Below are 24,987 nucleotides of genomic sequence, written 5' to 3' on the forward strand. Positions count from 1 at the left end.
AGGGAAAAAAAGCACTGGTTATTTTATTTATTTATAGTATTTCTCATCCACGCTTCACCATAACATCCCATGGCAGGCCACAACAATATATTATACAACTATAAACACAGATAAAACTGTTGCCGCTATAAAACAAGCAAGACCATTCTAAATGGAACAGAACAATATACATTCAACAAAACGAAATGCCTTAACTGTCAAAGACCAGGGTAAAGAGGTGTGTCTTCAGCATAGGGCAAAAGCTGTACAATGAAGGGGCTTTTCACACTCCTGTGGGTGGGAGTTCCACAGTTTAGGGACTGCCACAGAGAAAGCTCCCTCCTGAGCTGCCATTCCCTACACTTCTGAGGAAGGTGGAACTGCCACAAGACCAAGAAGGTCAGCAGGGATGGAAACAGGCCCCAAATATTTGAAGGGCTAAATTGTTTAGGACTGAAGCCTCACCAGACATGGGTCTTGCTGGGTTGTTTCATTTCAGACTGCAGATAGGGGATCAAACTAATTTTACTAGCTGTGTATGTAAAATGAGATGCTTTTGTGTGTTTTTTTAATGTGGGAGAGCATTCAACATTTCATCTCCCATCCCTGCAACAGTGAGATCAGATTGGACATTTGCTAATCTGTTACAGCTTTCAGAGTATGTTGATCAGGGCAAGGACATCCTGATGGTTTTGCACCCTACACTATCCAAATAAAATGCTTTCACTCTAAAAGCAATTGCTGTTTTGATAAAGATGTCAACCTTCCTACGCCTTTGCTTCTATTACATCTCTTAGTGAAATTTCACTTGATAGTCTGCTTCTCATTGACAGAGGCATAGCGTCTGAAGGGAAAAGTCTATGCGCTGAAATCCCCAAATTTCTTTTAAAATCAAAGTTTCCCTTCCTTCAACTGCCACACAGAAATAAAAGGAAATGGCCCACAAGCAGCCTTGCTGAAGCTCCTTTCCCACAGAAAGCCCTGTCTACCATTGCATGTCGCTGCCTGTTTTCCATCATCTTCATCCCATCAAAATGCAGCCTGTTGTTAGCTATCCCCCTGCCAGCAGATGTGGGCCATTTCCAGTGCACCCCAGGCCTTTCCCAGCCCTTAATTAGTAACCCAGTAAATAATGCATGCTGCAACATAAAAACTGCATAGTCACAAGGGAATCCAGACTCATACCCTTTCCTACAGCACAATTATTTTACCAACACAAAACGTTATTCAAATATTAACAAAATAGGAAAGTTTATCTCCTTTGCACAACACACAAGAAGCAGTGTTTTACATTGGCTCTTCTGTGGACAATGAAAAGTGGATGAAGGGATGCTTCAGGTCAGCGATAGGTCTCAGGTGCAGTCCATGCAGTTATTGCTTTTAAAGCTATCAGGTAGCAACAAGCAAGCCTCAAAGATTGTGAGTGAGATGCTGGGCAAACTGCACTGACATTCAAGGCTGACAATACCATGCTAGAGGAAGCCCACTAGCATAACAAATTGAGTGATTTATATGTGCCAAATGTATGACCCATATACTGAGGCAGCTCTCTGCCTCTCTTATTCAGGGATGTTAATCATATTTGCAATGTTAGAATATAGACTGTTTTAATCCTTTTGCTATTAAACATAAATAAGGTTACTATAAAATAGGACCTTTTAATCCTTCTCTGTAGGATCTGATTAATACTCATGTTGGTCATATTTGTTTATGGAAGTGCCTGAGAGATAGCCAGGAGTACCAAAAGCATCTTTCGGTAGTTCAATTTAACTGGAAGTCCATCAGATATCCCACAGTAATGCAATGTATATCAGCAAGACTAATTTGATTGTTTCCATTCCAGAAATCTCATTCCAGATGCATTAAATTGGTATCTACTTACCAGTTTGTTGGGGGAAAGATATTCATTCACAAGTAGTTCTTCATCATCATCTTTAATTGATGGACTGGGATTCAGGAGACCCTGCCGACCCAAATCTGTGACCCGAACTGTAGCAGAACCTGGTCTTGAGACTCGGCCTAATTTCCAGTTTAGGTCCATCCCAGAATGTCCTAAACATTAACCACAGGAAGAGAAACTTGTTTGGTTTCAGCACTTACTTTTTACATTCTTAAGTCAAAGTCAGTCTGATGCATCTAGATAGTGTGGTGTTAAAATTGCAATGACATTGAAAACAGGTATAAAATGTTCCACCTTGTCAGGGAACTGCCATCAGAGCCAAGAGTGGAGGTAAGGCTCCCCAGTGATGCAGGAGAAGGGACCAGCAGGGAGAGAGAGAACACTTCCTTTGGGGAAGGAAATCGGCGTGACACCAGGAAGAAAGGGGAGCAGGGAAGGACTTCGGAGAGATGGCTCCAAGACTCTTCCACAGAGACCAGCGGGGAGAGCCCAGGACCTCCGCTGGCCACGCCCACTCTGTGCAGAAGACTTCCGCGCAGGGAGGCTAGGTGGAGACTTGGCGTCAAAGAGCTTTTATGTTGGAAGAAGTTCAGGAAACGCCCACTGACGGATTCTGCCAGTGACTGACACAGCCACGGAGAAAGGGCTGTCCAGCCAGGGAAAGGTTTAGCCAGACAACGTTGCCTAGAGCAGCAGCCCCCTTACGCACGAGCAACCCCCAATTCCCTTTACACACCTATACACCCTGAATTTCACATTTCATTACATATATGTAACTGTGATACATTACTGTTTCTGGGCAAAAATAAAAAACCATTCAACCCCCACTGTTCCTTTTAGATTATATTCACCCACAAATGCTCAGTCATTCCAAGAACCAATAACAAACAAAGCTGTCAATTAATAACCATTAAAGACTATAAAACAACTATGAAACAGTGATATCCAACCCAGAAATAAAAGTAGCACTAAAAACTTTACTTATTTAGAGAAAAATGAAAGAAATTCAACTACTGTAGTTCATTTATTTAAAAAGTAAAGGGTTTATACAGCCTCCTCATGGGAACCCTGAAATCATGTAACAGTGTGAAAGCCTAAGAAGAGCTCTGCTGGATCAGATCCATCTAGTCCAGCATAATATTTTTACGGTGTTCAAACAGATGCCTATAGGAAGGCCACAAGCAACTGCTGAGTACAATAGCAACTCTCTCCACTTGTGATTCCCAGCAACTGGTACACAGAGAAATAGTAGAACACAGTCCTCATGGTTAGTATTAATTGAGAGCCCCATCCTTCACGAATTTGTCTAATTCTCTTTAAAGTCATCCAAGTTCACTCAGTCTTGTAAGAACACATTCCAAAGTTTAACTATGCACTGTATAAACTGCATGCTCTGAATCTTCCAACATCAGTTTTGTTGGAAGACCCTGCATTCCAGTATAATGATACCCATTTCTTGCAAACCATGTATAAATCAGACACACCTTTAATGTGTCCTCCCTTGCTTGCAGTGTTTGAAATTTCCATGTTTCTAGGCACATTTTGCGACAGGGAATTTCATTAGCGTGAGCAGTTTCTGAGCTCGGTGTAGTACTGCGCCTAAGATTTCAGATTAAAACTGCAGAGTGGAGGGAAAGGAAGACCTTATTCTGCCTCCCCACTTCCAGCTACTCTCTGAAGCCTGGAGAATAGACCCTCTTAAGAATATTAGGGGGGTGGGCAGGGGAAGGACTAAACCATGTGGAAAATGAACATAATATTTTAGCTGCAGTTCATTCATTTTCAGCTTTGCATTCGTTATAAAAAAAACCATGCCTACACATTCTGTTGTTGTGCCCATAACCTAGGTTTAAGGTGCCATTTAGCTCCTAGCTTTCATATTTCAGTTTCTAACACGGCTGCATACTAGGCTGACATTTTCATCAGAAACTCAAGTGCTCTTTCCTGGTCAATCACCAGTTACCACAAATTCAAACCCATAGGGTCATAAATCGAACTGCCCTAAGACCTCCTGGTATAGGCCGATATATAAATTTAATAAATAATAAATATATAAATTATGAATGGGAGCAAGATCTTGCCATTCTACCTCCTGATGGGTGAAAAAGCATTGAATTTATTTAAATTGGGAGAAGTTGTAAAATAATCCTATATAAGAAGACACCAAATGCAATGGTGGGAATGCATAAATCACTAGACGGTGCGCCTAAAGAGTTAATCAAAACACGAGAAATAAAATTATTTATTTCACTGCTACCAAATACTACAGTTGCCGTGCAGAATACCCTCTTATCTCTGAAACATGTATTAGAGCAACACTTACTTATGGTTTGACAAGAAAATCAATTCGTGGTTTAATATCTGAAGTTACGCTCCTGATTTTATACTTCCCAATATTGATCTGGTACTTGTAATTGCTTTACAACTGAATTAGCAAGCAGAACAACATTTTCATGCCCAGCTCCATATGTGTAAAACGCAATAAAATTAACAGTGGAGCAATTAAAAGATAGCCCAAATTAGAATCTTTTTGTGTAGCAAAACTGCTGCACAAAAGGACCACACCCATGGTAGCTTTATAGAGAGACCACTTCCCCCTTTTCAGTGCAACTAGATTGCAGGCAAGAAGAGAAACATTTCAAGTGCCTAATGACCTGAGCTTCTCATGGCCAAAAAAGATCTTTCTGTCATAGGCTGTAATACAACAGTAGAACTCTTGAAACGAGTAACAGGGTTCAATGAGAGCAATTAGTAGAGTTACTGAACTGTAAAGTGGCAAAGAAGAGATTTAAGTACTGTTATTGAAAACTGCTAAACTGGTATAGTGCCACAGATTCATTGTTAAATCTGTATGAATCTATGGAAGTGGCTTGGGCAGGGCGGAGATAGTGATGTCCTCCATCCGGGGGCAGCAGTATTGTGCTTATTGAAATGTGGCTGGGGTGAAGTGGTGGCAACAAAGATGGAGGACTTCCAGGTTGGCAGCTGCAGTTTTGAATGAATGTGTGCAGCTGCTGGCCTGCAACCACCTTGGAGCACTCCTAATTTTGCCATCTCACCACCTTCCTGTCCCAATGAGTGCTGTGCGACTGGAAGCATGCCGCCACCCACTGTGAATATGCAATTCAATATTTTATTATATATTGGGTTTTTCAATTTCAACTATACAACAGTACTTCTAAACTGCTCTTAGTTCTGACACAGGATAGACAAAATAGTAGCATCTTTTCTTGGAACATCAAGTTGAGAAGTTGCCAACCTTTTTGGGTCACTGGGAACATTTGGGATTCTGATAAAGTCTGCCAAATGCCAGTCACATAATAGTTGCTATGAGGGTATGGCATAACACAAAATGGCTGCCACATCTAAAAGAGCAGAAAAGAGACAGGACCACAATATTGTGAGGACATGCCCCACCTCCTGCCCCCCATCAACTGGAAAAAAGACCCCTACATCGGCCATCACCACACTCACTAAGTTCTTTGCACCTGTCCTTTGTTCAAATGGAGAAAGAGGGTGAGCACTGAGTTCTGGCATCCAATTAAATGTGTTCATGTTTAAGGGGCGAGGTCAATGTAGGAGAGGCTGAGCCAGTGCAAACAGAAGCTGAGCATCAAAAGCAAACAATTGCTCATGCAACGTAGATTTTTAGGGGATATTTACGGAGACCTTTTGCAGGTGCCATAGGAAATACTGGTGGGCACACAAGTGTCTGTAAGCTCAGAAGAGTTGATATAGAATCACAGAATCATAGAATTGTTGGAAGAGACCACAAAGGTCATCTAGTCAATTTGTACATACTCTATGGTATAACTTGCTTTTTATGTTTCTTCTTTGTTATTGCATTACAAAAATTTGATTTAGTTGTTATAGAAATCTCAATATAAGGTATTCAAAAATAAATAAATAAATGAGAACAGCAGCTAAAATAGCATCATAAAATTATACCAGCAACAGCAAGCTAAAAACATCAGCAGAGGCTCTAGCCACAACAAAGCCAAATGGAATAAGATAAAAGCCTACTTAAAAGCTGGCAAAGAGCAAGTCTCCCTAATGAGTCTATTCCATAGTTTAGGCACAACGAAAAAGGCCACTCTCTTGTTCTCCGCCAGCTCTTCCATAGGCCAAGGGAAGACAAGACAAGGAGAGTCTGAGAACCTGAGCGCTTGGCTTGAGCTGGTTCATACAGGCAGAGGTGGTTGCTGAGATATGCTGTTCTCAGGCCACTTAGAGGCTTTGCAGGACTTGGCCTAATATGATCCATCCTGCTGACCCCAGGCACAAATCTGGCCACAATGTTCTCAGCCAATTGAAGTTCCCAATATTATCTTCAAGAGCAGCCCACACATAAGTGCATTTTAGTGACTAACCTGGAAGTAACTGAAGTGTTGCACTTGTCATCCACTACAAGATTCTACAAATGAAGCATGTGAAGAACTAAAGGAGTGTAACGGATGTAGCACTGTCCAGCAAGCAGGTCAATTTGCAAGCACTCTTTCCATTTTCAGTACAAAGATGTTTTCTCTCTCTCTGGTGTTAATCTCTGGAAAAAAGCAATTTATAATTGGATCAGTTCAACTATCAATCCAATTACCACCACCATCACCTCTGCACCTCAGAGTATCCTGGCAACTGCCAAATTTGGACATTCAATAAATTATTGCTCTAAATGCTCTTACACCTGAAGCTTAAAAAAAAAAAAGCATTGATTTCCAAAGTAATACTGTAGAATAATATATTTCAACAACTTTTCCCCTTCCTCTTCCCTTCCTGAAGAAGCTTGAAGCACATTTAAATACATAATTTGTCCACTTGATAATTTGTCCACACCCATTCTGACAAATATTTCTATTAACAATCAAACTTATCCTTTCTACAGTTCAGCTCCAAAATATAACTTTGATGAAAATCTTGGTAGTCTAAATTAATCAATAGACTTTTGCTGCAGTCCACACTCCCAGGCAATAGCAGTTGTTTAAGCACTACTAAATAAAAAGTAAGAAAATCTATGCAAGCTATAGACTGTACAAAGGGTTTGGCTCCTCGGGAAGCTGTGAATGCCATTTTAAGTGTAATTTAGCAAAAGTGCCCTGTAGATAACCTCTTCTGGGAAAAAAATCTTTCGACAGCTGAGATTTACTATGATGTCACCAGGAAATTGCTATTACACCAATCAGTCCCTAATGTTAAAAACTATTTTTGCCCACATTTATGTATCAGGCTGCATTCTATACAACTCTAATCCTGCAATGTCAGAACTGTTATTTGAATACAATTCTAAAAGGTGAGTGAAAACAAAGGTAGGGAGGGCATTTACATTATGAATATCATAATGAACTGTTTCACAAGATGGCCCATTACTGAATACATATTTGCTGATGGCAGATGTCCTTCCTGGCTTACTCCCATCTTCAAGGTCAAGGTGGGCAACCTGCAGGCCACATTTTATGCAGCCCCATTAAACTGCCTCATTCTTCCGTCACATCAGAGGTCGTTCCTCTCCAGTCCTTTCCTCCTTATTTTTCCTGACTTTTAAGTGCCCCACCTTCTATTATGTCATTTCAGAACACATGATAGTTTTTTAAAGATAATTGATGAGTTTTTTTATTTTTTAAAAAACGTTTTCATGGTTGTTTGGCTTCCAGAAAAGAAGTTTTCCCCACCTCACTATCTAATATCAAATAACTATGCTTCTGAATACACTCTCACACACCAGAATCATGAAGGATTTTTTCCACTTGCTTTCCAGAACATTAGCTATATTGGTCTGTTGTACTAAATAAATAAATAAATCCTCTGCATATTTATTTAAGAATAATCCCACCAAACACAGTGGGGCTTACTTGAGTAGACCTGTAAAGGATTAGGAATTTTTATTTTGAGGTAGCCAGTGAAAATTGAAACAGGGTGGTCTTTATTCTGAATGAAAGTCCATCATAAGTACCAGTAATTCTGTCTCTGCCCACTCCCAGCAGATCAGCAGTCCAAGGGAATGTGGCCCTTGACAGAAAAAAGGTTGCCCATCTGTTTTAGGAACAGTGAGGAGGACTGCCAGGGTGAGAGAGAACAGAAGGTGGGAGAAGGTGGAGGGAGAGAAAGACTAATTGAAACTCTCTCCTGAGGGTTCCCCTCCCTAGTTTAGGCTGTAATCCTATGTACATCCTATGTACCTGGGAATAAGCCCCTTAATAGACACTTTTAATAAACATTCACAAAAGCGGGCTGTTAGGGTTTGTTTTTGGCAGCGTAGCTCAGTCAACTAGATCAGAAAATCCAAACCCAACTTTAAAATTTGCAGAGGAAGCAGCAAAGTATTTTACATATTGCTTTAGTACATGAAAAGTACTTCACATACATTATTATCATGCTTGGCACCTAAATTGTATGGCTTTTGTTGCATGCTGAAGAGGCACCTCTTTACCCTGGCCTTTGACATCTGATATGTTTGTTTTAGGACCCACCCCATCCCTCTGGAGGCTGCCACATCCCATCCTATGTTGCTTAAAGATGTCTCCTAGCCCATCAGTGAGGCTTTTCAAGGGGCACAGTTGGTTGCAGAGGGGCAGTGCCACAGTAGGGACAGGAAATTTCCTTTTGCAAACTTCAGGTAACGTACATTAGAATCTAAGGCCAAGTCAGTCTGCAAAACATGTATGTTTAAATGCCATTATGCATTTTGCAACTTTTTCTGTTGCATTTTAGAAACAAGAAATAAAATGGTATGAGGAATAGTTTGTATAAATAATATGAAGGCAGTTGCCTCATCAGTAATGCATTTGTCCAGAATTTCCTGAATTGCATTTACCTCCAGTTATTTCTTCTTGCTGTTCATAATGGCAATGTCACCAATATGATGGCAAGTATTTATGTCAAATATGCTTTGGGCTTCAAATACAAAGCTGTTTTTTCTATCACAAGTGCTATGGTTTCTGTCTGTCTTTATCTGTTGTCTAACATTTTTGATGCTTTTGAATTATTATTCTATTTCCATTTATTTGTCATTCAATCTTCTCTAAGCAAATCCACTGGTTTATTATTTATTACTGTTTATCTTCCTGATAAGTTTTTCCTGCAATAAATAAAAGAGGCAAATGCTAAAAGGCAGATAATTCTGTGTACAAAGGGACAGACAGCTCTGAAGGTACCATATTTTTCGCTCTATAACACGCACCCGACCATAACACGCACATAGTTTTTAGAGGAGGAAAAACCGTAGGCATGCCACCCGTAGGCATTCCCTCCATAACACGCACAGACATTTCCCCTTACTTTCTAGGAGGAAAAAAGTGAGTGTTATGGTGCAAAAAATACGATACATCAGAAACACACACCAAACATTATTAAGTTATTCAAAACATATTTAGCCGCTGGCATCTAAAAATTTCCCAAAAGTAAACCTATGGGTTTTTGATCACTCAGGCTAACTGATGCCAAATCTGAAGTCAAAAAGGACTGCCTTAGTGACCCCAAGGAAGGATGTTTGTGCTTGCCTTACTTTTACAGCATGGCTTGCTTGCTTGAGCCATAGAATCATGGAATTGTAGAGTTGGAAGTGACTCCGAGGGTCATCAAGTCCAACCTCCTGCAATGCAGGAATCTCAACTAGGTCATACATGACAAATGGTATCCAACCTCTGCTTTAAAAGGAAGGTGAGAGTCCACCACCTCTTGTGGGAGTCTATTCCACTGTCAAACAGATCTTGCTGTCAGAAAGTTCTTCTTGATGTAGCTACATGAACTGCAAGCATATATCAATTCCATCACTAACAAGAAGTAAACAATAACTTGCTTATTTGGAAGCAAGCCTTACCATTTGCAACATCCTTACTAAAAAGTATGCACACTTAAGATTCCACCTGAATCCACTTGGAATTAAACCAGTGAACTAAGCCATTTTCTCCCAAAGCAATGGATTCAAGTTACAAGAAATGACATTCCCACCTGGATAGCTCGGTCAGTAGAGCATGAGACTCTTGATCTCAGGGGTAGGGGTTTGAGCCCCACGTTGGGCAAAGAGATTCCTGTATTGCAGGGGGCTGGACTAGATGACTCTCATGGGCCCTTCCAACTCTATGATTTGATCTAAACATCCTAGGCAAGCGATCAAAGGATTCTAGCCATGCAGTGTTTTCCCTTGCATGTTTACTCAGAAGGAAACCCCGCTGTGTTCAATGCGGTTGCTCCCCAACAAGCATGCTAGCAGAGGACCCCCCACAAAATAAGCATGACTACTCGGCCCCAGTAAGGATGCTAGCCGCGAATATGCAGAGTACATGTCCCTTATCAAGTCTTAGGGGCAAAGCTTCCAGCTAATATTGAAACCAAGAGTTGTTAAAACAGCGCAGGGGGGCGGCGGCACCTTCATCCTGTCCCTTCCCGCCTCTCACCCACCTGGGTGGAGTCTCTAGCCTACCGGCTTCATGTCTCCTGGGGCTGCAAAAAGGTGGCGCCCCTCCCCTTTCCCTTACCCCCAGAGTAAGAGGACCAAAGAAACAGAAGGGGCTGCTCCCGCCAAAAAAAAGCCCCAGCGAAGGAGCGAGCCTTGGGTTCCCTCCGTTCCCGGGCCCGCGCTGCCTCCTCAGGTACTTCCAGGGATTCGCGTGAGTAACAGGGCCTCGGGTTGCCCCGGCAACGGCTCGATTTGAATACGCACATTACATAGTCATGAGCACGGCGGGCCCCGGAGCCAGTCACCGCCTCCGGGCCGGATTGGTGGCGAGAAGCGGCTGCGGCGGCGCTTTGCGCGTGAGGGGAGGAGAAGCTGCGGAGAAGGTTTGGGGGCTTCCGCCCGCCCCGAAGGTGTTGCGTGGAGGAGGTTGGCTATGGGTAGGTCACGTCTGAAGCGTGTTTCCCTCGGAAGAAAGTTGCGCTGGTGCAACCGGGATAGTCCCGGTACGGATAAGTGTGCAGTCGGGTTGCAAGCTTTAAATCGGAGGGGTTGTGTATTTCTCCTTTTTCTCCAGGAGGATTTTTCCTGCAGGCTACGAAAAGCTGATCAAGAATCTTCTGTATGGAAACCGCATGACTGAGACGATTAGGTGGGCAGTTTGGGTGCTGGGAAGAGGGAGCTGTACGTTGCTTGAAGGAAATGAATGGTCTAATATGAGAGTCTGTAAAACGCGGTAAGGGAAAATCCCCACAGGCTTGTAGGAGTGCCTTTTTCCTCAATAGCAGTTGCTATCCTGGTACACGTGCTCCAAATGTGTGGTCGTGCGTGTAAGGTTGTACTTACACTTCAGATCAAATGCACAAGCCTAAATTTACAGCCTGGAAGGTTGTACTATTATTTTCTCTCCACATATACCTACTGGGAAGCCATTCTCTATGCAACATCCATTCCCTAGCATGCATTGAAGCAAGCTAGGGTATGTGTGGTTGTTCACACATACATATATGGGTGTCTGCATGTACAAAAATGTAATACAGAAATTGACTGTGAAACCCCTATCCACAGCCTTAAAGGAGAAGAAATCTCTGAGTAAAATCACACTTTATGTTGGAACAACTCTTTCAGAGTGCTCACAAACACAAGCATTAAGATATGCTTTCTTTTTCCTGCTCTTTTTCTCTGTGCATGTTCATGCAGCCTATTAAAGAAACAGCTGTAACTTGCTAGCACAGCATCCCAGAAGAGTCATTTAGACTCTGAATTATTGCCACTGTGTAATACTACAGGGAGGTGTTTTCCAAGGGAATGCAGAAGCCTGTAAGATCTGTAGACAGTAAAGCTCTACGATGATAAAGCAATTCCCTCTGGAGCTGCAATAGAGGACAAATTATGTCACGCTCAGATGACTGAATAAGATAGGCATGGCCTGAGAAAGCTAAAGAGCCGATTCTGAATTTCTGAAAACAATAAGATAGTGAAAAAAGATAGTGACCTGAAAATAAGGGTGTGTTTGTGTGGATATACAGTATAGCATGATTAACCAACCCACACCCTGCAACCATCATCTGAGGCCCTTTGTGTGCCTCCTCTGTGAGAAGTCCAGAGGTCAGTAACACAAGAACCGGCCTTTTCTGTGGTGGCTCCCCACTGTCCCCATGTATGCTTGCCTGGCACCTTTATTACATATCTCTAGATAGCCTGAAACACACAGCATTGCTGAGGGTGAATGGTTAAATGCTCTGTCATGTATTCTGTGGAATGAGTGCAATATTAGGTTAATAGATGCATAGTGGGACTCGCATAACACCATTGTAAAATCCTCCCTAATATTACATGGATACCAACTCTGAAATTCATATATACGTCTTACTTTATGGGAATCCAGCAGTCTCAGTCTCCTCCTATAATATATCATTTAGCAGGATACAGAGCAAGCGTGATGCATTTAATTCTCTTTGTGATCATATAAGCTACTCCACAAATCCCTCTGCCAGTAAGCTGTGATGATTAAAGAGCTTACTGCGGGAAAACTATAGCTAATACTTTTTTCTTAAATAAAAAAAGTGTTACTAATGAGTGCTGGGAAATTACTCAGTGTTAGTGCCTCAGCATCAGATGAACATCTTAGTCATACGTTTTATAAGGGGCAACAATCCAATCATTACCTGAATTGACAAAGTTCCTTTTCGTGTCAAGGAGTTTTGCTGATCAGGAGAAATTCAAAAAACATAGTTTAGAGTGTAATGGCTGCTGTGATGCATTACCTATTGCTGATCTCTTCCTTACTCACAGGAAAGAGCCTCTGTCATCATGGTCTGGATGGGAGATAGGACAGGGATGGGGAACCTCAAGTCTGATGGCTGAATGTGGCCCTTTGGGCCTCTCTCTGGCCCTCAAATCTTTTTCCTTAGGTCACATACTCCCCTGCCCTATTTTACATTCAGACATGAAGCTCATTGCGTGACCTTAGGCCAGTTGCTATCTCTCAGATTAACCTACCTCAAAGTGTTGTTGTAGGGCTTGCATGAGAAGAGTGTATGCTACTTTGAGCTGCTTGGAGAAAAAGGTGGGATATAAATGCAATAAATAAATAAGGGCATTTTTGTGCTACAGTGCAACAAAAGTGGGAGATCTCCCCCAGACAAAGGGAAGGGGGTTTGTTGTGGGGAAGGGGGATTTGGCAAGAGAAGTGAACATAGACAGGGATGGGGAGCATAGGCAGCGGAGTTGAAGGCCATTAAATGCAAGAGATGCAGAGGATCTGTTACTTTTCTATGCAGAACTCGCATATATACAGGATAAGCATTATAACAACATTTGTGATTGGTGGGAAACATTTTAGAGGGTTCAGATGTGTTGCATAATGTGAAGTAGTCTTATAGTTAACTTGTTCCTGCCTACAAACAGTGTTTGCCCAGAGCTGTGTATAGTTTTCAACACAGATCCAAGTTACACAGTTCTGCATTGCACCCTGCACCCAGCCTGCACTGCAATGAGTTGCTGTTGTTTCATCATAGTGAGTAGATTCTACGTTCACAAACAGAACATCATACAGGATTTTCCCGTGCCACATCACACCTGCTCATGAATAAAAAAATTTCCTAACTTCTGATTAAGCCTAAATTCTTTCCAGAAGTTGGGGAAATTATTAATTGCTGGCTGCGGAGATGTGTGCTAAGAGCTCTGCACTTTACCCACCCTTGTCTCTTGTTAGTAACTAGCCTTTTAGCTTGACCCCTATCTCTGGTGCATCCTGGCAAGGGCTCTTATTGACACAAACCTGGCTTGCTAGATGATGCAAAGCTCCAGTCTCAGCTTTACTCACCATAGCAACCTATACCTTATGATCAACATTATTCTGTTTCATGAGCTGGGTTGCCATGGCAAAGTCCTTGTATCATATTGCAAGGTGATTATAAAAGGAAGCACTTTGCTTTTCCTATAATATATATATGACAAAATGATCAATTTTGATATCTGCAGCAGATCAGCTTTTGAGCTGCTTTGAAGAGTTGCTAAAAGTTTTCTTGGTAAAGTAGCCACACACCAAGTGGATATGTGAAAAGAAAAGGCTGGAGAGGCTGAGAGCATTTTCACACATAACAAGGAGCATTAATTCAGCTTCTTCACTCTGTACATTATGACACTTGTAGACGTAGCTCAGTGGGGAGGTAACATGTGCACACACAGCTATATTAATGGGGGATATGCTTTTAATTCACTGGTGAAAGTAGTGTTAAGTGTTAGGGATCTGTCCCATGGAGAACCCACAGAGGGGCTGCTGGGGAATCTGATAGAGTCATGGTGATGCTAGGACCCAGTCAGAAAATCAAATTAGAATTTGTCATAGACACTGCACATGCTCAAAGCAGGGCCACTTGAACAAGTCAGATGAGGACAGGAAACCTGAGCAAATCAACAAACATTTTCACAATGGTAGTGGTTGTTACTCCTGTTGTGTGGCATTCACAGTTCTGTAGAGAAGCATGTTGATCTGTGGTTGAAATACTCTGGAAGGAGTTTGTGTTCATCATGAAGTTGTTTTTATACCAGGGTAATGGCCTTGAAATAACAATCTATTGAGCTTTGATTATTTATTTATTATTACATTTATATTTATATTCCATTTACCTTTGCTCCAAGGAGTTCAAGGCGACGTTCATGGTTCTCTTCCTCCCCATTTTGTCCCCACAACAGCCCTGTGAGGTAAGTTAGACTGAGAGATAGGTGACTGGCCTAACATCACTCAGTGAGCTTCACGGCTGAATTTTGAAAATGATCCTTCATTAGGTTTATCAGTCTGAAAGTCTTAAATTTGGTTTTAGAAAAACAGGTGGAATTCTGACAGGAATGGTTTATATAAAGTATATAAATGTCTGGTAATTAGAACTAAAAGTAACTCTTGCTCCAATGATTTGTCTTCTAATGAAAGTTCAGACCTGCTGGTCTGTCCTAGCAACCATGTTTGTGGTGTGTGTGCTTATAGCCCTTTAAATGAGTTGACTCACGCTATCAGTGTGTGCTACCATAACCAGAAAATGTGAGATGTACTTATTTATTTGAATCCTTTTTGCAGTCAACGCCAATAAATCAACCAAGAGCCAGACTTGGGACATTTCTCCTTCCTCTAGAATACGTTGATATTCCTCTATCCTATTCATCATCATCATCTTTGTCAAACATGACTAGCTAAAATAGCTATGTGTTGATGTCATTTTCCAATTGCCCTGGAGAAGTTGTGTATGGCAACCTAAATGCTCACAATAAATGGCTGGGACAAGGCTGGACTGGAATAAGAGCAAAGTGGTATGACATACATGCATATGCTTGTGAAGAAACACCACCCTTGGCATTGCTCAGCAGAAATTTACAGCAGCATCTCTCTAAGAAAGCTCTTTGGGAAGCTGTTGTAGCATTGTGACTTTTTTTCTAAGATAGTAAGTCCCTAATTCAGCTCTTGCCTTGGCTATGAACTCATAAGGTAGCCTGCGTTTAATCCTGTTCTCTCAGGATTCTCCAAGTGAGTTCAAAATTACTCCCTTAAAATGTTTCTTTCAAAAAAAAAAAAAAATCCCTCTTTTGCCAGCATAGGAAAAGACCAAACTTTTGCTAAGTTAAAAACTTACAAACTCTCCAAATTCATGTGCTTCAGAAAAGTTGCATATGCAGTAAAACTTAGCTTAATTACAAGGTGGTGAAAGTTCCTAAACCATTGGTATAGGAACTGAAGAGTGGCTTGTGAGAGCCATGTGACTGAGTTGGAGCAACCAGCTCAAACCTCGTTACATGCTAAGATTCTCAGACTCCAGGAGAATAAAGCCTTGATTATCTAACTCCTCCCAAGGTGAGGGGAAGTGGACATAGCTAAGCCTGGCAGCACAGCTTACTCTATGGTATTAACCCCTTCATGCATTAATAAGACTTAAGCATGTTGCTTATATGAGGCTGGTTATCTCACAGGCATGACCCACGCTTTCTTAGCCATACTCCTGCCCTCTACAATATGGGTATAATAGTGATAGATTTTATCTGCATTGATATTAGTATAGTAAGTTTTAAAATGTTTACAATAAAGAATAAACATTTGGGTATGGAAAGACCTTGAATGGGAAAAATCATGGATTATTGTCTTTGCTGCTTCCTCTTTTGGGGAGGCGGTGGAGGTTACATACTATTCCCCAATCACAGCGTCACTAAAATCCTGGATTTCAGGACTGCTTTTTTATGGGGCAGCAATTACTTCTGCACCTAGAAAGATCATCATAAGAAGCTTAAAAACAAATAAAGACAATGTGGTCTACAGGTGTTTCACTCTAGCATCCGTCTTGTTTAATTGACTAGATCTGCTTTCTTAAATGTCGATCACTGCTCAGACTTAATTAATTGGTTAAAAGACTGAAAGCGGTAAGCAGACTGGTGTATCCCAAGACTAATGAGAGTAGTGCATGCACATTTTGTCTCGTAAATTGGGTTCCACAAGTGCTAGAGACCTCCTTTTCTTTTTCTTTTTTTAGTGAAAGCTGGGAATCTAGGGATTATGGTTTATCTAAGCATGTGTGCAGACACTGACCTCCACCCGCAGATGCCCATGTGAAATGATTTAAACATTTATCATGTGCTATAAAAATTATATGCATGAAAGTCAAAAAGAATTTGATTTATTTGTTAAGGGCCAATTCACTTTGACCTTATTATTTTTGTTAGATTCCTTAGGGACAGTTCTGAAAACACTCTGCTTGGTTTCAGAGCGAAAAGCATGTGTCCCATCTGTGAAACATTATGGATAAATGCTGCAGGACTGTAAAAGTATATCCTTCAGCAGAGGCGTGTGTTTGTATTTTGTGGGTGGGTGTGGGTGTTTAAATCAAAACAGAATAAGGATTCCTCTGGACTATTACTATTTTTCAAGAGGGATTCAAGCACATACCAGAACTTTAGGTTTATGTAGTTAAAGCAGACTAAAGAGTTCTGTCACCCTAATGCATCAAATTTTCTTTAAAAAATAATCTGGCTTCTTGCAGTTTGTAAAGTGATGGGGAAATGCAGTGAAAAGTGTGGGATGAACAAATGTCTAATGAGAAGACGTTTAAGCACTCTTTTTTTTATAAGATATTTATTAAAGTTTTTAAAAGTACAAAAAGAAAAATCAAGAAAAACGTCCTTTTAAACAAAAAAAGATGAAAGATCAAAAAGAAAGAACAAAGAATTAAAATCCATTAAACAAAAAGAAAAATCAAGAAAGAATACAGCAAATCTTCCCATTTGTTTTCTTTCATTAGCTTATTTCCCTGACCTCCTCACACCTCCCTTTTTTGTATTCTAAGTCATTTATCCATTTCAGCAAATCCTTTTCCTCTTTTCAAATTTTTGTCCTGTAAATTTATCTTGATATTAATATAAATTTACTTTCCCTCCTTTCACCAATTAACAGTCTGTTTTTTCTGAATCTTTGTAACATTTCTGCTAAAATCACATAAATTCATTCCAACATCATTCTAACATTAATCTTACAATGCTTCTGTAAATAAACTTTGAATTTCTTCCAATCTTCCTCCACCGACTCTTCTCCCTGGTCTCGGATTCTGCCAGTCATTTCCGCCAGTTCCATATAGTCCATCACCTTCATCTGCCATTCTTCCAGAGTGGGTAAATCTTGTGTCTTCCAATACTTTGCAATAAGTATTCTTGCTGCTGTTGTAGCATACATAAAGAAAGTTCTGTCCTTCTTTAGCACCAATTGGCCGACCATGCCCAGGAGAAAGGCCTCTGGTTTCTTCAGAAAGGTATATTTAAATACCTTTTTCATTTCGTTATAGATCATCTCCCAGAAAGCCTTGATCCTTGGGCATGTCCACCAAAGGTGAAAGAATGTACCTTCAGTCTCTTTACATTTCCAACATTTATTATCGGGCAAGTGATAAATTTTCACAAGCTTGACTGGTGTCATGTACCACCTGTATATCATTTTCATTATATTCTCTCTTAGGGCATTACATGCCATGAACTTCATACCTGTGGTCCATAACTGTTCCCAGTCAGCCATCATAATGTTATGTCCAACATTTTGTGCCCATTTAATCATAACAGATTTCACCGTTTCATCCTGAGTGTTCCATTTCAACAGCAAGTTATACATTCTTGACAAATTCTTAGTTTTGGAGTCTAACAGTTCTGTTTCCAATTTTGATTTTGACGTTTAAGCACTCTGCAGGCATATCAGAGTGAATGCAGGATGAATCTTCATTGTAGTATAATGCCTTTGCAAGCAAATCTGAACAAATGCTCAGTAAAGACTGGATACTGTATAATATAACCTCCATGTAAGCTTTGTGCAAGCAAGTCAGGATGAATGCTCAACAAGCAGGACATCCAGAGTGGCCTTAAAATAATTCTGTGCAAACTTGATTCAAATTTTGTATCCAAACACCTAAATTCTGTAACCTGTACAAATTATGCAAACTATCAATATTTGCATGGGCTTCCTATATTTAGATAATTAACAGTGCTCTCCTGTGTGTGCCTGTTCAGAAAATGCAAATCCCATTGATTTCGATGGGGCTTATTCCCAGATAAGTGTTTAATAATATTACAGCCCAAGTTGCAGTCATATGCAAACTTATCTGAACATAAGTCTCATTGAACTCAATAGGATTTACTTCCAAGAAGTTATACACAGGATTGTACAGTAATTTTGTTAGCCTTTTGTCAGAACAAGGAAGTAAAATCAGTTCCCCAGTCCTGCCCCAGCTGCTGAGATTTTGTCAGGCATCACTCACAAACTTTCATGCCAATCTTCCCAGCCCAGAGGCTTGGAAACACACTTTGAATGAATGATGAAAGACAAGGAAAGAAAACCTGAGTTTTCTCTGTGACTGAGTTCTACAACCAATGCCAAATCTCATGCTTCTATGGTAATGATGCAGGATTGTGAGATATCTTTTAGTGAAGTGCTTGGATTGCAAGCTCCTGGGAGTGAGCCCCATTAAACACAGTGGGACTTGCTTCTGAATAGCCTTTACACTCTATGAGAGCAGGGACTATCTCGTTTAAAGATACATGGATGGTATTGAACCAATACAGCCCTGATCTGTACCAAGGACTTCAAACAGCACTGTAGTATAGTGACTGAGGATGTCAGCGGTGAAGAGGTCCAGTTCAAAACCTGTTTCGGGCCACAAATTCCTTAGGTGACTTTAGCCAAGCCATTACATTTTAATTTCAGTTCCTTCCTCCATCTGCAATAGAAGATAACAAGTGGAACCTCGTGAAAAAATATTCATGGATGAAGGTTGGAATTGACTTGGTGGAAGCACATCCTCTGCAAATAACCAGCCATCCTTTACATTGCAGTCCCCCCTCAGAACGTGAAAGGGCCCTTTCTTGAGAAGGAATTGGGCTCAGAAGATGCAGTTCACTCCACAGTTTGAAATTAGGAAGATGTGTTATTCTGTGGCAGCCCATCGCTCCCTCAAGCTCAATATGGTCTTCCCCAAAGGTAAGGGATCCTTTTCCAGACCAAGAACCACATTCTCTACAAGGCAACCCAGCAGCAGCTGGAAGCAAAAGCAAATGGGGCAAGAAGCAAACGTGGACAAGCGTAGCCACTTAGGTTTGTATTGTCAGCTACTTTCCAGACATGCAAAAGCCAGAGATTTCTAGACACACAACCACTCTATCTAAGACGTCTTATCTGCTCAAGGACAGATTCCTGCCAGGCTGAAGCACTTGAGGAGGGTGTGGAGCAGGACCAGTGAGGATGTGACTGGATGAAGGGGCGTGGCCCAGAGGGAGTCCTCGGGGCCAGGCAGAGATGGACCCTTAGTCTGAAGTTCCTCCATTCTTGGTCAACACGAAATGGCAATCAATTTCAGTCTTTTCCAGGTTCTAGCCTTATGTGAAAATACAAGGAACGGAACCTGGAATTGTTTTCATGTGAATCATGTGATGTACTACTGAGCCACTGCCCTGCCCTATACAGGTTTAGAGCCTAAGCTCCACTCCTAGCCTGCTGAGAGCCTGAAAAACACTCTCTGTTGCCATCGTTTGGAAGGAGCATGTGGGGACACCCGCTTTACCAGTATGGGAGGTAATGCTTGTCTGTGTCAAGAATTTCTGAGCTGATCCATATGGAGCTAATCTCAGTTGGGTTTTTGGGGGGTGGGGTTATTGGGTTGTTTTTATTTTGCTTATGTATGTTGTGGTTTTATATTTTGATTTTATTCTGTGAACCCCCTGAGACCTCTGAATATAGGGCAATATATAAATTCAGTCAATCAATCAATTTGACTGACATTTTAAGGTTAAGTTGGCAGTTAACCAGCTGCACTGCACAGTAGTCATGCATAACTGGTACACTTCAAATTAGTTCTGTTCCTGCGATAGCTTCAGAAGGAAAAATGAACAGAGAATCATTTCTAGAGGGTATTCTCACAATAAACAGGGAAACAGGTGTGTGCCCTTAAAAAAGAAACAAACCCAAACCCCCAAACACAACTTTCATTAAAAGCTAGTGTGGGATGTATTATTACTAGAGCCGTCAAGTACAACATTTTCCTGTTGCCAAGAATGGACACACAGGGGAATGTGGCTCTAGACAGGGAGGACTTCCTGTCAAACCTGCTCTGGAGCTTCCTCCGCCTGTGTGTGACCAGGTAGATGGGCATGACCCTAGCTGTCCAGATAAAAGGGCTGGCCACGCAACCCTCTCTCTCTTGGACTCTTACTCTCTTACTCTTGGACTCTCCTGACTCTTAGCTAGTTCATGGCTCAACCTTCACAAAGGATGGAGCCCACAAGCAGAAAGTCTGAGATATGTAGCTCAGACTTCTTTTCACTGTAACCACAAGATAAAGCCTGCCTTCAGATTACTGCTGTGAACGGAATGTGAGTAAAATTTTATTCTTACTTTTAAAGAAGACTGTGTTGTGTTGTTATTATTTTAAGAGGGAAATAAAGGGGATGTGGGTGGTGCTGTGGTCTAAACCACAGAGCCTAGGGCTTGCCGATCAGAAGGTCAGCGGTTCGAATCTCTCCAATGGGGTGAGCTTCCGTTGCTCAGTCCCTGTTCCTGCCAACCTAGCAGTTTGAAAGCACGTCAAAGTGCAAGTAGATAAATAGGTACTGCTCCAGTGGGAAGGTAAACGGCGTTTCTGTGCACTGCTCTGGTTCGTCAGAAGCGGCTTAGTCATGCTGGCCACATGACCCGGAAGCTGTACGCCGGCTCCCTCGGCCAATAAAGCAAGATGAGCGCCGCAGCCCCAGAGTCATCCGCGACTGGACCTAATGGTCAGGGGTCCCTTTACCTAACAAATCATCAACTTGCTTCCAATAAGTTGCAGTGGGAATGTGCTTTGCTGTTTACTCACTAGCATGAGTGAGGAGGGATAATATCAAAACAATATATCCTCTCCTACCTTCCTTACAATCCCACAACTAGATGAAGTAAAGTACTAATTAACGTATTTTTCGCTCTATAGGACGCACCTGACCATAGGACGCACCTTGTTTTAGAGGGGGAGAACAAGGGGAAAAAAATATCCCCCTCTCTGTGCAGCGTCCCTTCAGCGAAGCGGCAGGAGAAACGGAGCCCCTTCTATTTCTCCTCCCGCTTAGCTGAAGGGGCGCTGCGCCTTTGCTGAAGGGGCACCTACCCTTCAGCGAAAGGAACCCGAAGCCTCTGGAGCGCAGCGGGAACTCCTGCTGCGCTCTGGAGGCTTCAAGCGGCTATCCTTGAAGCCTGGAGAGCGAGAGGGGTTGGTGCGCACCGACCCCTCGCGCTCTCCAGGCTTCAGCGAAAGCACTCCCACTGCACTTCGGAGGCTTCGCATTGCTATCACTGAAGCCAAGGAGCCTGCATTTGCTCCATAAGACGCACACACATTTCCCCTTAATTTTTGGAGGGGAAAATGTGTGTCTTATAGAGCGAAAAATACGGTACCCTGATATATCTGTTCCATACAAAAAATAAGACTACTTTTAGAATCACAGAGCTTCACAAATTCCTGGTTCAGGGCCAAATGCTTTTTAAGGGAAATTTTTGTTTGCATGATTGAGCCTTGAATAGTCACTAGGAAAGGGTCTGATGCTGTCTACTACATCAGACTCTCTGGGACAGTTTTCAAATTAGTATTAGCAGTAGTAGTCATATTTCATATTACATAGTACAGTGGTACCTCGGGTTACAGACACTTCAGGTTACAGACACTTCAGGTTACAGACACTTCAGGTTACAGACACCGCTAACCCAGAAATAGTACCTCGGGTTAAGAACTTTGCTTCAGGATGAGAACAGAAATCGTGCAGCAGCGGCGCGGCAGCATCGGGAGACCCCATTAGCTAAAGTGGTACCTCAGGTAACCTGAATGGACCTCCAGAACAAATTAAGTTCTTAACCCGAGGTACCACTGTATTATCTTTCTGGCAAATATACTTCTGTATATTCATGTCACCTCTCAAGAAATATATGCTCAGAATTTAGCAAAACCTGTGTGATGAGGTTTTGTAGTTTAAAGATCCCCTGATTTGTCGTCAGCATGCATTCCTGTAATTTGGGCATATGTGATCTTTTATGCGCTCCTTAGGATGCAAAGAGAATCACTGTGAGTAGCAAGCAGGAGGGGAATCAGCCCAAGCAAGCAAATCCTGCAACTTCCCTCTCTGATTAGCAGGGCTTAGGGGAGCCCCAAAGTGACTGAAGCAAACAATCCCTACTACACTAGCTAATAAAAGTGTTTGTAAAATTATATAGAGCTGAGTCTAGTGTATATTGTGAAGCTTCAGGAGTTCATTTCATAAACTGTTCCTAAATCTTTCTTATGTAGCCCTAGGAGTGTTTGTCACAGATTAAACAGCTGTTACCTCACTTGTGATTGTATTTTCACTAGGCTGAACTCTTGCTGATTATGAGCCCCATAAGATTTGGTTAAAGTCATTAGTTCTCTTTTGTGATTCTGTTTCACCCAATCTGGTATCTAGCAATCTGTGCCTTTGTAAATATGACTGTTGCCTTAACATCTTAGACCCAGCTTTCAGAAAACAAAGCAAGTTTCTAGCTCTCATGGTTGCAAACCTATATAGGAAATCATGATGTGTCTGCCAAAAGTGCCATTGTTCATTGAAGTCTTGCATGGCTATCATTTTCTATAGCCTCTAGCAATGTTCCTCTACCCAAGCATCCTTGCTGTTCATCAGATCTTTCCTTTGTAAACTATGGTAGTGCTTAAAAAAACCCAACAAAAACAAAGATAAAAAATGTTTAAGTATAAGTTCTACAAATCAAGCAAGTTTAGGCAAATCCAGATAATTTGCACAAAGTGGATTAATTTGCATAGGTTATTACATGTTCCCTTGGCATAGAAGGAACAAAAAGCTCAAGTATGAAACCCTTACTTTCAGCCTGTAATAATTGGAATAGCCTGCAGTGTAATACTGAGGCATGATTAACAGATTATTGTACTACATCATATAATAATTACATGAAATGTGTCATATCAAAGTATAACCTACTTTAATGTAAGAGGTTCATGGAACTCAATAAACCTTATCATGCAATAAAGTGAAGCAGGCTGTTTTGACTTTATTTCATTTGCATATATACAAAGGAATGTGGCTACCAACCATGAGCAACAGTGGCAGACTATGGACAGACACCTTCATTTAATTATTTTATTGGGTACTCTCGATGTGACTATTCATTTATATTTTGTGTGAGGATCTGTTCCATCAGTGGGTGGGAGGAAGGGTGAATTTACAGGGTGTTCCTGTTTGTACAAGACTTGAAAAAGAAACAATTTTTTAAGGCTGCAGTTTACAGAAAGGCTGCTGTTTCCCTTTCTCCAGTACTGTACATGGATGTAAATACATGGGTGTAGCCAGGGGTGCAGCTGCCTCCCTAAATAAAGTAATTAAATAAAAATACTTAACTGACTAATTGTGTCGCAGATAACTTGGTTCTCCCCCCACTAACATAAAGCCTGCCCCCCCCCATAAATCCTGGCTATGTCTATGCTCCAGTCTCCATCTTTCTATAGCGCTGTGCAGATATTTTATTTGTACACAGGTTGTTGGTGGTGGTAGGTATGACTCTGCTAACCTTACCCCATTGGAGAGCCCAATGGCCATATGTTAGAAATCACATGTGCACAGGTCCGCCCCACTGCATAGCTCTCAACATGAGTGAAGCCTATACACATTGGTTTGAGTTGGCCCCTGTTGTAATGGAATGTCCAATGTATGAATTTAAACATTTGTGTTTAAGGCTCTACATGTCTTAGGCACAAAATATCTGAAAGAATGCTCTGTCACAAGAGACTAGGGCCCTGCGGGACTTGACATCTTTCACCAGGCCTTTGGCCAAGGCACAGCCTTTGGTAATCCTCACAGAACTCTAGCCCATTGATTGCCATTAATTTGATTTTGAATTGATTTTAGAATAAATTTATTTTAGAATGCTGTATTACTTTTACTGTTGTTAGCTGCTCTGAGCCCGGCTTCGGCTGGGGAGGGCGGGATATAAATAAAATTTTATTTTATTATTTATGATTCCCTTTTAAGTGCTGAGATCAGCAAAGTGGGCAGTCTCTGTGGCAGCTCCTTGGTTACGGAATTCCTTCCCCAGAGGTGTGCCTGGAACCTTCATTATATAGCTTCCATCACATGCTGAAGATACACATTTTTACCCTGGGCTTTGACATCTTAAATATGTGTTTCCAGGATCCACTCCATTCCTGTTACTGTAATTCATTTTAATTTGTTTTTAACATTTAATTTTAACCCACCCTGGGATCTGATGTTAAAGGGTGGGTAATAAGACAACAACAGCCTCTAATATGCTGAGGGGCCGGGGGCCAGCTAGCATGTATATAATTAGAATGTCTGCATAGGGCTTGTATGCAATTAAGAACATGTGGGAAAGGTATCGTTTTGACTTTTTGCTTCATGTGTGAAAACAAATGCAACTGGCACTAAAATTTATTAAGCTGCAAGATGGTACAGAAGGGTTAATCACTTACACTTAACAATGGTTCTCTGGCTCTCTCCAATGGCCATACTGCCCTTCTGGAATCCTGTAGCCCCATACAAGCAGCTACAGACTGCTATCTAGGTTGCTGTCTTGCAGTGCATGCCACAATGGTTCAAGCGCACATAATACAACCGCATTGCTGAAACCAAGCATGCCTGAATCTGATCATTTTGTCCCATGTAGACTGCAATGAGTTCC

At 41.5% G+C, this 24,987-nt stretch overlaps 2 protein-coding genes across 2 annotated transcripts in view; one reads left to right on the forward strand and one right to left on the reverse strand.

Moving 5' to 3' along the window:
- LRRC56 (leucine rich repeat containing 56) overlaps positions 1–10,550 on the reverse strand; it is a 39,001-nt gene extending 28,451 nt beyond the window's left edge. Inside the window, exons 1-3 of the mRNA XM_053395306.1 lie at positions 10,293–10,550; positions 6,250–6,422; positions 1,862–2,031 (exon numbers count right to left, since the gene is read on the reverse strand). Coding sequence (XP_053251281.1) covers positions 1,862–2,031; positions 6,250–6,280 — 201 coding nt within the window. The 5' untranslated portion in view covers positions 6,281–6,422; positions 10,293–10,550. The remainder of the gene's footprint in view (positions 1–1,861; positions 2,032–6,249; positions 6,423–10,292) is intronic.
- Positions 10,551–10,682: 132 nt separating this feature from the next.
- Positions 10,683–24,987, forward strand: part of HRAS (HRas proto-oncogene, GTPase) — a 64,401-nt gene continuing 50,096 nt past the window's right edge. The window contains exon 1 of the mRNA XM_053395412.1: positions 10,683–10,705. The gene's annotated coding sequence lies outside the window, so the exon portion shown is untranslated. The remainder of the gene's footprint in view (positions 10,706–24,987) is intronic.

Source organism: Podarcis raffonei, chromosome 1 (genome assembly GCF_027172205.1).
Source record: "Podarcis raffonei isolate rPodRaf1 chromosome 1, rPodRaf1.pri, whole genome shotgun sequence".
In the NCBI taxonomy this organism is placed as follows: Eukaryota; Metazoa; Chordata; class Lepidosauria; order Squamata; family Lacertidae; genus Podarcis; species Podarcis raffonei.